The sequence below is a fragment of the Puma concolor genome, chromosome D1 (assembly GCF_028749965.1).
Source record: "Puma concolor isolate L17-30 chromosome D1, mPumCon1.1.hap2, whole genome shotgun sequence".
In the NCBI taxonomy this organism is placed as follows: Eukaryota; Metazoa; Chordata; class Mammalia; order Carnivora; family Felidae; genus Puma; species Puma concolor.
In genome coordinates, this window is record NC_141676.1 from 52,107,889 (window position 1) to 52,124,591 (window position 16,703).

Consider the following 16,703-nt stretch of genomic DNA (forward strand, 5'->3'; position numbering starts at 1 on the left):
GATAGAGAAGATTAAAGGATAAGCGGGAAGATCTGAGGCCAAGAGGGTTAAATGCACAACAAATAGTATATCAGGCAGGTATTGAGGAGAAAGGATCAAGGGTAAGGATATGAATGTAATTGTAATTGTACAATTACAATTGTAATTTTTAGGTTCCCTTTTATGAAGCTGGTACCTGGTATAATGGTAGGCATAGCAGTTTAAATTTTCAAGAATGAGAAGAGGAAGATATGTCCCCACCACTAGACTGTAAACCACTTAAAGACTTAGTAAGTCTCTTGTTTGCCTTTTATGTACTAAAACTTTTAGTCTGTATGAGGTAAAGGTTGTGTTAACTAACTTTATTGTGGTAAATATTTCACAATATATACCTGTATCAAATTGTCACATAGTATACCTTAAGCTTACACAATGTTCTATGTCAATTATCTCTCAACAAAGCTAGAAAAAAGTCATTAGCAGGTTGAAGTTTGATATATGAAGTTTGATACTGTCCTCAGAGGAACGAGCTTGAAACTAAAAAGTAAGGAAACTCCTTGGGAGAAATAGCACCCTGATGTTTAGCTGACTCTCTCCTATTCTCCTTTCTAATCTCTGTACTCCCTTCCAATGTATGACCATGTCGAGACAGTAGGGTGACAATAACCCCATGTGACTATGTCTGCTTCTGTTGCACATCAAATCCAGAAGAGGCTTGAAATTTTGAAAGGGCAAATTTTATTTTTGATACCAAAGTAAACAAAGAGAGTACTCTACTGAATGTATGCTTTTTTATTGGTCTTGTTACTGGCAAAATAATTAAACAAAGAGGCCATTAGACTGAGATGGCTCTCACGCCTTGGTTGCCTACTTACTAAGCAAACCAAAACTTAAGCTAGAGTCAATTGTAAATGTGTTCATATCCAAGAAAATAAAATTTAAGAACAACCAATCACAAACAGCCAAGGAAACTTTCCCAAGTAAGAAACCACTTAAATGTAGCTAATGAAATAATGCTCTTGCCTTTCTTCTGAGTCTGCTCTATAAAAGTCTTTCCATTAGCTTCTGTCAATAGAGCACAGTTTACTGCTTTCCGTTTGGTGCTGCCCAATTTAAATCAATGTTTCTCACATAAACCCTTGAAACTTTCAATATGCCTCAGTTTAATTTTTGACAATACTCTAGAAGGGGGCTACTCTCATTCCAAGAGAGCACAACTTTCAGAACTGATGGGATTCTCAGTATTTCTACCATCCAGAATACCTTCCTAATATAATTTCAAGGTGCATCCCAAGTCCTCCTCTAAGGGCAGGTTTTGTAGAAGTTTCAATCCAGAGATGCTGTGACTTCTTGGGTTCTACAATGTTCCTTCTTTCTTGTAGTATGGAGTTGCTTCTGTAGCTGAGCCCCAAAGATCCTCTCCCCTGGATATAAATCCAGGACGGATCTTATAGTCCCTCCTTTGTGTTGCCCGAACATTTTCGAAGCTCTGAGGTCCTGACTTCCTGGTTCCATCTCTTACTATCTGTGTGATCTGGAATATGTTACTTAATCTCTTTATGCCTCGGTTTTCTTAGATGTTAAGTGGCGTTAAAATCATACTAACTCATAGCATTCTTCTGAAGATTAAGTGAATTAACATCTGCAAATATTTTAAAACAAAGTCCATACAATTAATGCATAGCAAATACTCAAATGTTTTACATGTTTAGTACTGTTATTCCTCCATTGTGTAACTTATTTCCTCAAAACAGAGTCACAATCTAGCTCACAAACTCTCACTTTAGGGCAGCCTAGACTCTCTTACTACTCTATTTGGTTTTTATCTATATTCTTCAGTAACCAACTAGTGTCACTTTTACAAGTATTTATCAGTATATTCTTCTCCAAGGGCCAGAACAGACTCTGACCCTATTCCCAGTATGAAGTAGCTCATTTTTGTTTACTTTTGTCTTAGCTCATTTCCAGATTACAGCAGAAAGTGACGTCCTCAGTTTGGTGATGAATCACACGCATACAAACATTCTGTCAATATAAACCCACCACAAGAAAGCCTGGGTTCTTGTTGCTGCCTCCTGAAGGCCCTCTGTTCTCTCTCCTAAAGATCAGTGGGCAAGACTGACATTATGGAGCAGAGGAATCAGAGTGGGAAGGTAAGTGAGTTTGTGTTGCTGGGCTTCCCGGCTCCTGCGCCACTGCGGGCACTTTTATTTGCCCTTTCTCTGCTGGCCTATGTGTTGGTGCTGACTGAAAACACACTCATCATTATGGCAATTAGAAACCACCCCACCCTTCACAAACCCATGTACTTCTTTCTGGCTAATATGTCCTTCTTGGAGATCTGGTATGTTACTGTCACTATTCCCAAGATGTTAGCTGGATTTGCTGGGTCCAAACAGAGCCAGGGACAGCTAATCTCCTTTGAGGGGTGCATGACACAGCTCTATTTTTTCCTGGGACTGGGCTGCACTGAATGTGTCCTTCTTGCTGTTATGGCCTATGATCGCTATGTGGCCATCTGCCATCCTCTCCACTATGCTGTCATTGTCAGCGGTCAGCAGTGTGTGCAGCTTGCTGCTGGCTCCTGGGCTGGAGGTTTTGGTATCTCCACGGTCAAAGTTTTTCTCATTTCTCACCTCTCCTACTGTGGACCCAACATCATCAACCACTTTTTCTGTGATGTCTCCCCATTACTCAATCTTTCATGTACTGATATGTCAACAGCAGAGCTTACAGACTTTGTTCTGGCCATTTTTATCCTGCTGGGGCCACTCTCTGTCACTGGGGCCTCCTATATGGCCATCACTGGTGCTGTGGTACGAATTCCCTCGGCTGCTGGGCGCCATAAAGCCTTTTCCACCTGTGCCTCTCACCTTACTGTTGTGATCATCTTCTATGCAGCCAGTATCTTCATCTACGCCCGGCCAAAGGCACTCTCAGCTTTTGACACCAACAAGCTGGTTTCTGTACTCTATGCTGTCATTGTACCTTTGCTCAACCCCATCATTTACTGCTTACGCAATCAAGAGGTCAAGAGAGCCCTACGCCATACGCTACACCTATACCAGGGCCAGGATTCTAAGCGCAGGAAAGCAAGCAAAGATGGGTAGAAAATGCTCTTAAACTTGGCATCTATATCTTCTATGAAGTCCAGAGGAGTTCTTATGCCCTAAATTAGGGACTAGGGCTCAAAAACACCACCATGGAACTAATCCAGAAGGAAGAAGAGGGATGGATTGCAAGCTGGCAGCTGGATTTCTGCAGGACAGCACTGTAAATACATGTTAGAATGTTCCATGTTATCTACTCTATTGTAATTTACATAGAACAGGTTCATGAATCATGCATCCTGATGGGATGAGAAGGATTGGCTCTGAGCAGAAGACTGACTGCACTTCAATATTTAAATAAGCAAACAAATGCAGAACTAATATCTCTCTAAATGGCCTTTCCTGGGTAGGCTCTTTGTCTTAGTTCTGTGGCTGAAGGTCATGTAGAGAAGGAAAGCAGAAGGAGGAAGCCATTCAAGGAAGCACAGACTTCATTATTGAATAGAATTAGGAGACTTCTGGTTAATCTCTTCTAGTTGCAAACCACTGACGATAGCTTATGAGGTAGCAGAGGTCCAGGTGATTATTTTAGTATGAATTACAAGGCAAGCAGATAGGAAACTGAGAAGTTTTGTGTTAGCAACATGTCACCTAGGGGACTCCAGGTATTTCTATATCCATTTCCTGATTTACCTAGGTCAGTGCACACACCAAGCTAGTGACTAAGTGCACTTATTTAATAAATCTGTTTTACTAATTTACTATAAGCTTATACTCATACATTAAGTGGAATACTATGTATATCTTAAAATCCCATGATCTACATACAGCTAATGACAGAGAAATATTCTCAGTATAATAAATCAAAATATTAGGCTATGTAACAGCATCAAAAGTATTAGGCTTACAAATGGAAAAGGAAAATGTGATATAGATTTACACACACACACACACACACACACACACACACTGAAATATTACTCAGCCTTAAAAGAGGATAAGATGTGTCATTTGCAACAATATGGATGGACCTCAAGGGCATTCATTACTCTAAGTGAAATAAGTCAGATTAAGTAAGACTAATACCATATGATTTCACTCATATGTGGAATCTAAAAGAACAAATGAATAAACAAACAAAAAGCAAGATCAGACCCATTAACACACAGAACAAACTAACGGTTGCCAGAAGGGAGGAAGGTATGGGATGGGCAAAATGGGTGAAGAGGAGTGGAAGATACAGGCTTTCCATAAGTCACAGGAATAAAAAGCACAGGATAGGGAATATAGTCAATGATATTGTAATAGTGACGTAGTGAGACAAATGGTAGCTACACTTGTGGTAAGTGTAGCATAACATATAGAGAAGTTGAATTACTGTGTACATCTGAAACTAATGTACCATTGTGTGCCTGCTGTACTCAAATTTTAAAAATTAATTTTAAAAAAGATCATGACTGCTCAGCATGAAACCAAGTATAGGCTTTTCTGAGCAAAGAATACTGTGAGATAGCACAGATGTTATACCCTGAAGCAGACCCTGGTTCTACCTGCAAAAATACATCTAAAATCTGACCATCTCAAAAAAAGAAAAATTACCAGTTTTATTTATTTGTTTGTTTAAATTAGGCTAGAAGGCTGCTTCTGATTCTGTGTCTCCCTCTCTCTCTGCCCCTCCCCTGTTCATGCTCTGTCTCTGTCTCAAAAATAAATAAAACGTTAAAAAAAATTAAAAAAAAATAAATTAGGCTAGAAGGAAATTAACTGAGATGTTAGCTATAACCGTGCAATTTAGCCATTACTCTTATAAACTGCCTTCTGTGCCAAAGGTATTGTTACCAACATATTGATTTAAACAAGCATTTCTTACCCAATAAAATACACAGCTTTATTCATCTGGGCAGACAGATGGATACAGGGTATCTCAGCATGGTGTTTAGAAACTTACAATGACCTAAGAATCAGAACACTGAAGACAACAGCCTACATGAAGCTTCTCTGATGTGGGAACCTTCTGGGGTTGCTGCCTGTCTTTCCATAGTTTTCTGCAGTTTAATAAAGTCTGAAAGGCTACTAGCAAGGAAATCGAGCATTATTTGCTAGTTGCTACCTATTAAAAATTCTAGTATATGTATCTTTTGGTGCCAAAAGTTACATAACCTTATAAGTATTTTATTATTATAATTTGTTTTTATATTTTATTGTGTTATTACAATCTATTATAACTTACAGTTATAATGACTAGATGAAAATTCATCAAAATCCTATCTCTTAACTGTCTCCAAGAATAAATTTCTGAAATGGGTTTACAAATCTGAGACTGGAGTGTCAGTCTCTGGACATCACTGTTGTAGCTATTATATGAACCTCCTTATAGGTTAACTCCAGTTAATAGGAAGTAAAAACATGATGTTGATTTCCTTCATTGTGCTTTTCTTTATTTTCCAAGCTTTTTACAGTAAAATGCATTATTTTCTCAAGTTTTAAAAAATTCCTCTAATTCTGAATTTAAAACCAGATACTTCAGGTATAGGAAAAGTGTCTAGCACATTTCCTGCATATATTCATCTTTCACTAACAATGAATGAAAAGATGCTTGAGTCCATGTGAACTATGGCAAGATCAAAACTTCTCTTTTGACTTGGACTGCATTTTCAAAGTCATGTGATTCTCATGGCTCATACTGAATTTGATGGCACAAAACCTAAGATTTTTCAAGTGAACTATTAACTGTCAGATGAAGTATTCCTCATCCTCCATTGATTAATTAATTTTGCCCCCAACCTAGATAGAGAATTTTATTTTATTCCTGTTACATTTGATCCTGTTTGTTTCAAACCATCTTTATAGGCTGCCATTCTTTAAAAATATTGCATAGATACTGTGACTTTTTTAAATTCCCTTTTGCAGGGCAGTGTCTGGGGGAGTCTCCAGTCTCCTTCTAGGAGTACTGGATCCAGACTGGATCTTTCAGGTAGGAGAGATACTCAGAGTGGCCAGAGGTAACTCACATCTATAGAACAAGTGAGGATCAACATAGAGGGTTCCATGCTCAAAAATACCTAACTTGTTCCCATCAACTTTGATAAACTCCACTTAGTCTGCCTTTCAAGTTTCTTCACAGTATGTTTTGTTTTCCTTTTTTTTTCTTTTGGTTTTTATTTTAATATCTTACCCATTACAATCTTGTGAAAATGAATGTTAGATTGTATTTTTTTTGCTTGAACTTTATAATCCAATTCTTTTATAATTTGCTAACATTTCACATTGAACAGAGTCAGAAAATATCTAAAAACCGTTTGGAAAAGAGCATTTGAGAAATAACAGTTCTTCTACAGTACTGGAAACCCTATTTTGCTTAAACAGCCCTTATAGTTAGGAAGTATAGGACTGAGAAACTATCAGATAGAGGGGACTTAAGAAACAGAATACTTAAGTGGAGTGTGATATTTTAGATTGGATCCTGTGACATTAAATGGATAAGGAAAAGCTGGTAAATTCTGAATAAAACCTGGAGTTTAGTTAACAACAATGTAGTAGTTTTAGTTTCTTACTTTTACAAGTGTACAGTGAAATGTAAGGTGATGATATTAGGGGAAACAAAGTAGGGGAGGGAAATATGAGAACTCTTTTTACTATCTTTGAAACTTTTCTCTAAAATAATATTAAACCCAAAATTAAGTTATTTAGAAAATAAAATAAATTATTATTTTTTATACCAAATTATTTCGTAATTCTGATTTCAGTGACTTCATAATAATAGTAGTAAGCCGACCCTGTTTGCTTATGGTGATACGTACAGCAAATATTTGGCTTTTATGTGCTATGCTGAAAACCTCTTTTTCAAATTTTCCTGGATTTTTAATTCTCATGAAATTCATGCCTTGATGCTGTTTTATTTTGCTAATTCATAAGAGAGAGCTAAAGTATTTTTGACAAATATTTTTTGCTTCACATTTAACAACTCTAACAAAACCGTGCCAGCTCTTTCACATAGCATCATGTCGTGCAGGCAAGCATGAGCGGACAGTTCCATGCACTGCAGAGAAGAGAAGGCTTATAGCATAGGTGTTGCCATTTTCCTCAGGGGATAATTACCCTCCCTGATTTTCATATTCCATAGTCTCATTTCATGACGACCCAGTGGTCCCAGCCTTCCCAGAATTAGTGCCAACTCACCATATGCCTTTAGACAAAGAATATGGGAGCGTGAGAAAAGAGCTAGGCCCATCCTTCTCCATCAGATTCTAATTAGTCACATATAGACCTTTAGATCCTTTGTAGGATCTAAAGTTTCTCTAGGATTTTTCATATTTTTAGGCCCCTGTATCATTCCCTTCATCTACCTTTGGTTACTCAAAGGGATACAAGTATATTTCCTGGGCCTTCATTCTAACAAAACTTTCAGCCCTTGATTCTTAATTTCAGGGCTACTGACACACAATTAATAGCAGAGACTGTGGGCTAACTTGGCTGTGAATAACCTGACAGACAGCAGGTGTCATTTCACACTGCTCTTAGCACACAGTGCGTGCTTCACAAACGTTCATCAAATGACTGAGTTCTTCCTAGAGACCAAGGTGGTGGCTGTGACCTCTCCTCACTGCAGAGACCTCATTATTCCACCATCTCGCTTCTCACTATATTCTTTCCTGTGCTGGTTTCTGTACACTGAAAGCCCTCTCCCCTCATTTCTTCTGATCAAATCATGGCTGTGGCTCACATTCCAACACAGGCAATATTTACATTTGTATAGTTATCACAAAGCTGTTTTAGAATTGCTTTCACATACATGTTATTTTTGAAACTAACATTAATGATATGATGTTAACAAATGAATTATTGTTATCCCATTTTATGAGTGAATAAACTAAGGAATAAAAGACAATTTTAAAAGGTAAAAGGTCTTAAAACCAGTAGACTCCTAGATTAGGAATCAGATCTTCTCTGACTGCTGAGCCAAAATTATTTCCCATCACACTACTTCCACACTATCTTTCTGTATGAGTCTGGAAAGACACCTCTTGATGAACCTTTTCTTAAATCCCTAAATTAGAAAGCATTAATCCCTGGGGCACCTGGGTGGTTCAGCTGGTTGAGTGTCAAACTTTGACTCAGATCATGATCTTGTGGTTCGTGGGTTCGAGCCCCATGTCAAACTCACTGCTATCAGCCAGAGCCCACTTTGGATCCTCTGTCCCCTTCTCTCTTTGTTCCTCTCCTGCTCGTGTTCTCTCTCTCTCTCTCTCGAAAATAAATAAACATTATAAAAATATATTTTAAAAAAAGAAAGTATTACTCCCTCATTGGAGTTCCTAGGGTGCTTTCTGCCTCTCTTTTGGTACATGTCACATCCTATGCTCATTATAGTGTATATTATTATTTTACTTGGAATACTACAAGTTCCTGAAGGGCAGAAACCATGACTTATATATTTTTATTCCAAAGTATGTATAGCACAGCACCCTGCATATAATAAGAGCTCAATAAACGCAAGTTGCAATTTCTGTAACCAATGAGCAAATGAATGCATTGGTTACCTTATTAACCTACTTAAGTTTCTTATCCTGGCTTTTGAATAACTTAGTGTTGCATGAACTTGCATATAGTAGTAAGAGAAAAAAAGCCACATTCTACCCACAGGTATAAATAAACTTGGTCCAGGCATAAACAGGAACTAGTAGGTAATTAGAGATTTGGCTTTTCTATCAAGGTTCCCTGGACGTAGTCTTAGCAGCACATAGAGAGTTTCCTTAGAGCCAGAAGAGACTGTCAGTCAGCCTCCTGGGAAGAAGACATGGACAAGAGGCAGGTGAGTGTTAAATATATTCACCTGCCTCGGCTCCAGTCTTGTCTTAGTGCTGCAATACCTATCATGCAGTTTAAGCAGAGACCAGATGTGGACCTCTAGGAAGTACAAAAATATGCAAACCAGTCTATTTTTCCATAATTAGTGCATACATCTGCAGAACTTTCCACTCTTGAAGAGAAGGAAGGTGGAATATGGTAAGTGGTTGAAAATTCAAAGTGTTGTTGGTTGATCCAATCTTGATCCAAGAAAGCTCCAAGGAAGATGAGGAGGAACCTGGGAAGAGTGGCTGCAAGCACCATTATTGGAAAATGGGTATTGTGGAGAATGAATGGGAAAATGAAGATTCAATACCTCTTTACCCAAGGTTGGGGAAATGTGGGCAGCTGTGGGATCTTTCGGGTACTGGACCAGGCCCAAAAGATATATTTCTTATTCCAGAAGAAGTCTGCCAGTGTCTGTCTTGCATCTTGAAAAAAAGCACATAAAATACTGGAAAAAAGTTCTATAGTACAATGAAAGGACTTCTTTCCTTAGATACCATAGAGACCCCAGAACTTAGTGCTTTCAGTTCTAAAAAACAAGGAAAATAGTAAGAAAGAATTCTTCATTTCTCCATGATACAAAATAGAACCTGCTGAGAGGAATGTCCATGGCAGACAAAGTAGAGGAGATTATGATGTAACAGGGGCATACTTGAATATATGAGAGTAATATGCTAGGGAGAGGATAAGAGAGAAAGCATGAGTGATCTGTAACTCAGAGCTCTTCTAAGATGCTATAGTCCTGTTCGGGAAATTTGGCTTCCCTCATTCCCCCAGAGTGCAACAGAAAAAAAGATGAGCAAAAGAGAGAGAATGGAAATCTATATGTTTATATGAACACCTGTGAGTAGCATGTATGAGTCTAGTGTGACATAATATAATAACAGCTAACACTTAGAAAAACCATGGGCCAAGTCCTATGTTAAGTGCTTTCTGTGCATTATCACATTTATTTTCACAGCAAACCAGTACGGTAGGCATGATTAACATTATTCTACTTTACAGCAATGGATCTTTAAGTCCATAATTGTTGAATATTCTGCTCATGATGACACACCTAGTAGCTTATTCTGACTCTGAAGCCAATGCTCTTAACTAGTATGCAAAGGTAAATGTGTGGGAAATTCTGTGACTGATGGCGGGGAATGTGGAATGTTATACATATCCTGAAGGAAAGTCTCTATATTCTTCCTGCTGAGACTAGAACATGGGAGATCTCACTATTTTCTGTTCCCAGAACTAGTTGCTTTTCTCGAGGAAAAGAATTGTGTCAAAGGCATTAAAAAACTCGGCTAGAAACCACTTTCTAATGAACTACTTTGGGGTGATAGTGTTGGTTGGAGGCCTGGAGGTAAGGTACAATCCTTTTCCACCCAGCAAGCAGTACTGAGCTCTGCTCATGTGTGCTGCTATGAAAAGGAGGCAGTGGTGTCCACAATATGTATTTCAGTGCCTCGTTCTTTGCCCCTTGCCCTGAGCCATGGCCAGAAGATCTCTAGGCCAATGAGTCCCTGATCAGCCTCCCACTCTCTAGGTGTCAAGAGAAGGGTATGGAGGACAAATTTGTTTGTCAGAAGGAGTAAACAATGTTCAAAAGGCAGGATCTGACCTCAGTCTTTATGGATGAGTGTGGTATTTAATAGAAAGACACATTCATTTATGTGTTTTCAAACGATATTCTGTGACCGCAGATTAAAATAGTTGGGCTACCTCACAATATTCTTCCTTCCAGCTTTGCAAGATCTGCCTGTCTTTACATTTTATTCACATGCCCTCTTGCCTCCCTTCTCCTTACTCCTCTAGGAGAACCTGAAGCAATGGCTGATATTTACAGACCCAATCTACCAAGTTACCTGAGACCAGGGATCATACCCCTGGTTTTCAGACTTAATGGGTATGTTTGCTGTGACAGTACCCTGGGTATATAAGCCGAGGGTATGTCCAAAAGATGTGTATCCTGATAGATAGATAGATAGATAGATAGATAGATAGATAGATAGATAGATGCCTTCTGCCAGCAACATACCCTGAATTCACATTCCTCTGCCCCTGATCTACTTCCTGTGGATCCCAAATCTCCAAGGGATTCATTAATTCACTTGTTAATCTATATTCATTTAATATTCATGTGTTTTCCAGTCACTGTCCTAGGCATTGGGCTCACAGTCATGAAGGCCAGAGTCTTTTTTCCCAAATTTTATTGAGATGCAATGGACATATACCATGTAAGTTTAGGGTGTAGAATGTGAGGATTTGATACTCATATATGTTGTAAAATGATTATCACAATAAGGTTAGGCAAAATCTTCATCGCATCACATAATTACCACATTTTTGTGGTATTTACTCTCAGTAACTTTCAACTATATGAAACACTTAAGATTTACTCTCAGTAACTTTTAAGTATATGAAACTGTATTGTTAACTATAGTTACCTTGCTGTACATCAGATCCCAAGAACTTACTCATCTCATAAGTGGAAATTTACCCCCTTTTACCAACATCTCCCTGGATTTTGGAAAACTGCAGTGTAATGAAGAGAAAACTCAATGCGTGAGGGGGTTGTGCACTGGGGGCAAATGCTTTTGAGGCACTTGACTGAGTTTTGGTGAGATGTCTCCTAAATGGAATCTTAAATCTTGAATCAGCTGATAAAGATTAGGGGATGGGCACAATAGTAAGAGGGAAAAGTGTAAGCAAAGTATGAGACTGATTGTAATGTGTTTCGGGAGCAAAAACTACTTGAATATGTCTGGATCATGGAAACCATTTACAGGGTCACAAGAGATGAGGCTAGAGAAATATATAGGGATCAATATATGAAGTGCCTCTTATATATGACATTGAAAACATTTCCATTTTTATCTGAAAGCAACTGGAGAGTCATTAAAGAACCTTCCAAGAACTATTTTCTATTTCCACAAATAAATTCTGAAGAAAGTGTGCTGATCAAAGACCAATGGATCACCCAAATACTAAACTTTGAAACTTTTTCTGACATGATATTATACTTCACATTTCCTTTAGGCAGGAAAGAAATCTTTGTGAAATGAGTTCCTAATTAAACAGAGATCTGGAATGAACAAAGGAGAGACCATCTATATTCATTGACAAAGGACCTGGGAATGACATGAATAGTGACATTCAAATATTTAATCAGGTGAGAGGGATGGGAGTGCATTTTGATTCTGGGAGACTTTCATAAAAAACAACAAAAAGCCTTAATGGAAATGTGTGCTTGCACATTTAAAAGTGACTTTGTTTTAAAAGAAGTTATTTTATGAGTCATTTGGAGGAAAGTCTGATTTACTAACATGTTGGTCTCTTGTCTGATAGCATAAGCATCTCCATTATTTGTAGTAATGTTACAAGACTACAATACTCCTCAGTGCTTTTAGTCATGCTGGGGAAAAACATCACTCTGGTCAGTGAATTCATCTTGGTGGGCTTCCCCACTGCCCCATGGCTACAAGTCCTGCTCTTCTTCCTCTTCCTTGTGGTCTACTTGCTGGTGATAATAGAGAATCTTATCATCATGCTCACTGTTTGGATCACTGGCTCCCTCCATAAGCCCATGTACTATTTCCTGAGTAGCTTGTCCTTTCTGGAGGTCTGGTATGTCTCTGTCACAGTCCCCAAGATGCTGGATGGATTCCTTTTGCAGAAACGGCGCATCTCCTTCACAGGTTGCATGACCCAGCTCTACTTCTTTATCTCGCTCGCCTGCACAGAGTGTGTGCTTCTGGCAACCATGGCCTATGACCGCTATGTGGCCATTTGCCACCCTCTCCAATACCCAGTCATTATGACCACAGGTTATTGTGTACAGCTGGTGGCGTTCTCCTATGTAAGTGGTTTCATGGTCTCTGTCATCAAAGTTTATTTCATTTCACATGTTGCCTTTTGTGGTTCTAATGTCATGAACCACTTTTTCTGTGATATCTCACCAATCCTTAAGCTGGCTTGCAAAGACATGTCCACAGCTGAGCTAGTGGACTTTGCTTTGGCTATTGTCATTCTTGTCTTCCCACTCATCACCACTGTCCTTTCCTATGTATACATTGTCTCCACCATTCTGCGGATACCCTCCACCCAGGGAAGGAAGAAAGCCTTCTCCACCTGTGCATCCCACCTCACTGTGGTCATAATTTATTATACAGCCATGATTTTTATGTATGTTCGGCCCAGAGCTATTGCATCATTTAATTCCAACAAACTAATCTCAGCTGTGTACGCAGTCCTCACACCCATGCTAAATCCCTTCATCTACTGCCTTAGAAACCAGGAAGTAAAAAATGCTGTCAAAAAGACCATGGGGGTTGTGCAGTGCCTCCTGCTTAGCTAAGCCCTGCTGCCTTGAGGAGGAGACAGTGTTTCAGCAAGGATATCATTCCTATGACACTTTTCATGATTCTGCTTATTAGTGTTATTCTATAGATCTACATTCTGAAAGAAATCACAGCATGGGATGAGAGGAAAAAAATTAAAACTAGGAACAAGACACATTATATATTGCTTTAATCTTGAATTCATTTTAATACATACTGTATATATATTTTATAATTACTTTGAAATGACAGAGTAATAACTATTTGACATATAAGTTGGTGTTATTATCACTTTACATATAATAAACCATTTTATTCCTAAAAGAGCTCTATGAGTTAAGTATGATTACTTGCCTGATCTTATGGATCAGGACACTGAAACACACACGGAGAGGTTAAATAAGTTGTTCAACATTGCATACTTTTTTTTAAAGTCTATTTATTTTGAGAGGGAGAGAGAGAGAGAGAGAGAGAGAGAGAGAGGGAAAATGAGCAGGGGACAGGCTGAGAGAGAGAGAGAGAGAGAGAGAGAGAGAGAATCCCAAGCAGGTTCTGCACTGTCAACACAGAGCCCGATGCAGGGCTTGATCTCTCAAAGTATGAGATCATGACCTGAACTGAGATTAAGAGTCAGACACTCAACTGACTGAGCCACCAATGACAGACACTCAACTGACACGTGCTCCCAATCTTGCATATTTAATAAATATAGAAACCATTATTTGATAATGGAGTCTAGTTCCACAATCCACTATATTAGATTCTCTCTATATCTAAGAGTCTGTCATAGTAGCTCTAGGGGCACATTAGTTAACACACACTGATGCCTGGAAGGAACAAGCAATACAATTCCAATCAGTAAGATATAGGTAGATGTGATGATAAGTGATAATAGTGTGGTAGTGGTGGTGGTGGTATTGGTGGTGATCATGCTATTTGTTATTGCATATTAATAATATTTTTATCATTTCACAATTTTTTCCAATTTTAGCCTCCTTCTAGGACTGTAACAGCTCATTTCTCATTATAGGGATGGGATCAATAGTTTTATGACAGATTAAATGATTTGTATTACTACAACTTTTGCAGTTGATATGTGTCTCTTGAGAAACTGTCTTCTGGCTCTTGAATTCTTGTGGCCTTCCACACTGTAATATGACTATTATCAGCAAACAAATGGAATATCATTACATCAATGTATGTTAGAGCTGAAAGCCTCAATACATCACTATAAAATATGACCTACACATAAATAAGCTTAAAAGTGCATACAAATTTTTCTAAGACACATGAGATTGTTAGACACCATTGAGGGATCTGTTGATTAGAAAAATAAATGTACCAGGGAGACTTCAACAGAATTGAGACTGAAATTGAGAAAAAACTGAAACTAAAATATGAAAAAAAAATCAGAAAGGGCTACCTTGCCTCTCTGTATCTTAACCTATTTTAAGTAGGGATCAAAATTGGTCTTCTGATTGTTGAATGTTAGTTTTTCTTATATGTATATTGCTCTTATAATGTTACTTTACTAATTAAGAATTCTCAATATGAATTAAATAGGACCTACTCTTTCTATTTATTATTTTTATTTTAGAATCACTCTAGCACTCATGAACCTCAATAATATCTGATCTTTTCCCCACCTACACCAACTCAATTTTGTTTTTTACTGATCCTCAAGATGAAACATCCATTTTGATCACATTAGTCACCTTAAAGTACTCAATACTTACAATATAATAAGTCTTATATTACTTAACTTCATTCATTCATTATTTTTTGTGCCCCTATTGTTTGGACTGTGATGACCTATGAGGATATACTGGTCAACAACAACAACAAAAATAGACATAGATTCTTCCTTCAAACAGCTCAGAGACAAGTGGGTAAGATAAAGGCATGATTATCTTCAGTGTTATAAGTGTGGTGATGCAAGTACAGAGAAAATTTTTCAACAGAAGTAACATTTAGGCTAACACTTGAAGGAATTAGACAAATGAAAAATGGTGGGCAGTAGTGAAGGTCAAGTGTTGCAGAGATAGGAAAGGCCAAGGTACAAGAGAAGTAACAGCACACTCAAAGACCTGAAAGATGATTAGCACCAAGTGACATGAGGAAGAAAAGGGCCACATGAGGAAACAGATTCATGTTTAACTACCCAAATCTAACCAATTGTTGGATTTTCTTACTATCCAGATATGGGCATATAATAAGTTCTATACAGGCATTTTCAGTTTCTGCAAGTACTAGATCTTCAGTGCGAATCACTTCCATCAGGTCAATGGTAGTCACTGATAGAGTGAAGCAGGGACAAGTCCTCAACTGCAGCACCTGTTCATTCTTATTGATAAATGTCAGTTTGCATTTGATTCCTCACTAGATTGTGAATTCCTCAAGGGCAGAAACCAACCTTTTTCATCCTTGAGTCTACAATGCCAGCCACAGTCCCTGACACTGTAGGCAACTGTGCTGGTTTTTCTCTATCCTCTCTCCCAAGTCATCTAGTCTTTGCACCCCTTTAATCCTCTGTGTAACCCCCAAGTCTCACGGGGTGGGAGGAATTGATTCCATGAACTGTATAATTCTGGCTCTGTTGGCCTCCAATTTCTAATTTGGTTGGGCCAATATGAGACACCAGTAGGAAACTGAAGGATGCCAGGCAAGAGACGATTCCCTGGGTGGGTGACTGGTAATAACTACAGGTCCTGCAACAAGGGCGCCTCTTCCAAGGCTGCAGCCACCACTGGGTTTCTGCACTGCTAATCCTTACATGACTCAACATTCTTTGTTGGTTGTCATCACCTTGCCCAACCTCAGTGAATAGTCATGGCATTTAATTCTACTCAAAAATTTCAGCAGATATCTCTTTCTGTTTCTTGCTGGAATTCTGACTGATATGGCACTTGATAAATATTAATCAAGTTGAAATAAATCTCATTGGGAATGCTTGGAATAAACATACCAGTCTAAAAACTCGTATGTGTTTAGATTTTAAATCAATAGCATCGCATAAGCAAACATTGTTTTCTACTTAAGTATGATATATGAAAGAACTTGAATTAAACCATTGGGGTGCCTGGGTGGCTCAGTAGGTTAGGCATCTGACTCCTGGCTTTGGCTCAGGTCATGATCTCATGGTTCATGGGTTCCAGCCCCACATCAAGCTCTACACTGTCAGTGTGAAGTCTGCTTGGAATTCTCTCGCTCCCTCATGCACTGCCCCCGTTTTGTGGAACAAAACCATTTGTTCCACACTTAATTTTTCACATATTTCTCCATAAATACCTTCTACTTTTCTTCCATTCACATGATACCACTGCCAAACTGAAATGATTGAGACATCTAAGCTAACACATTCAGCAAATTTAAACTCAGATGTTGAGTATATTGTTCCCAGTTCTTCTGCCATTTATTGTAAGACTGTATATGCCATTAGGAAGCACTTAGTTCCTGTCAAAAGTAGCTTAAGTTGGTTTACTTACTGCACAGA

The 16,703-nt window shown here is 38.4% G+C and overlaps 2 protein-coding genes across 2 annotated transcripts; both read left to right on the top strand.

Moving 5' to 3' along the window:
• The first annotated feature begins 1,721 nt into the window (after positions 1–1,721).
• LOC147576680 (olfactory receptor 226) lies at positions 1,722–3,386 on the top strand. Its single transcript, XM_086679405.1, has one exon. It carries the CDS (start codon positions 2,106–2,108, stop codon positions 3,087–3,089), a length of 984 nt encoding a protein of 327 aa, XP_086535531.1. The 5' UTR covers positions 1,722–2,105; the 3' UTR covers positions 3,090–3,386.
• Positions 3,387–12,282: 8,896 nt separating this feature from the next.
• LOC112865664 (olfactory receptor 6B9-like) lies at positions 12,283–13,227 on the top strand. Its single transcript, XM_025928750.1, has one exon. The coding sequence runs from the start codon at positions 12,283–12,285 to the stop codon at positions 13,225–13,227; it is 945 nt and encodes a 314-aa protein (XP_025784535.1).
• Positions 13,228–16,703: the final 3,476 nt, after the last annotated feature.

Bases quoted from the DNA above. Each gene is read 5' to 3' on its own strand.
- LOC147576680 (XM_086679405.1), top strand. From the start codon at position 2,106: ATGGAGCAGAGGAATCAGAGTGGGAAGGTAAGTGAGTTTGTGTTGCTG.
- LOC112865664 (XM_025928750.1), top strand. From the start codon at position 12,283: ATGCTGGGGAAAAACATCACTCTGGTCAGTGAATTCATCTTGGTGGGC.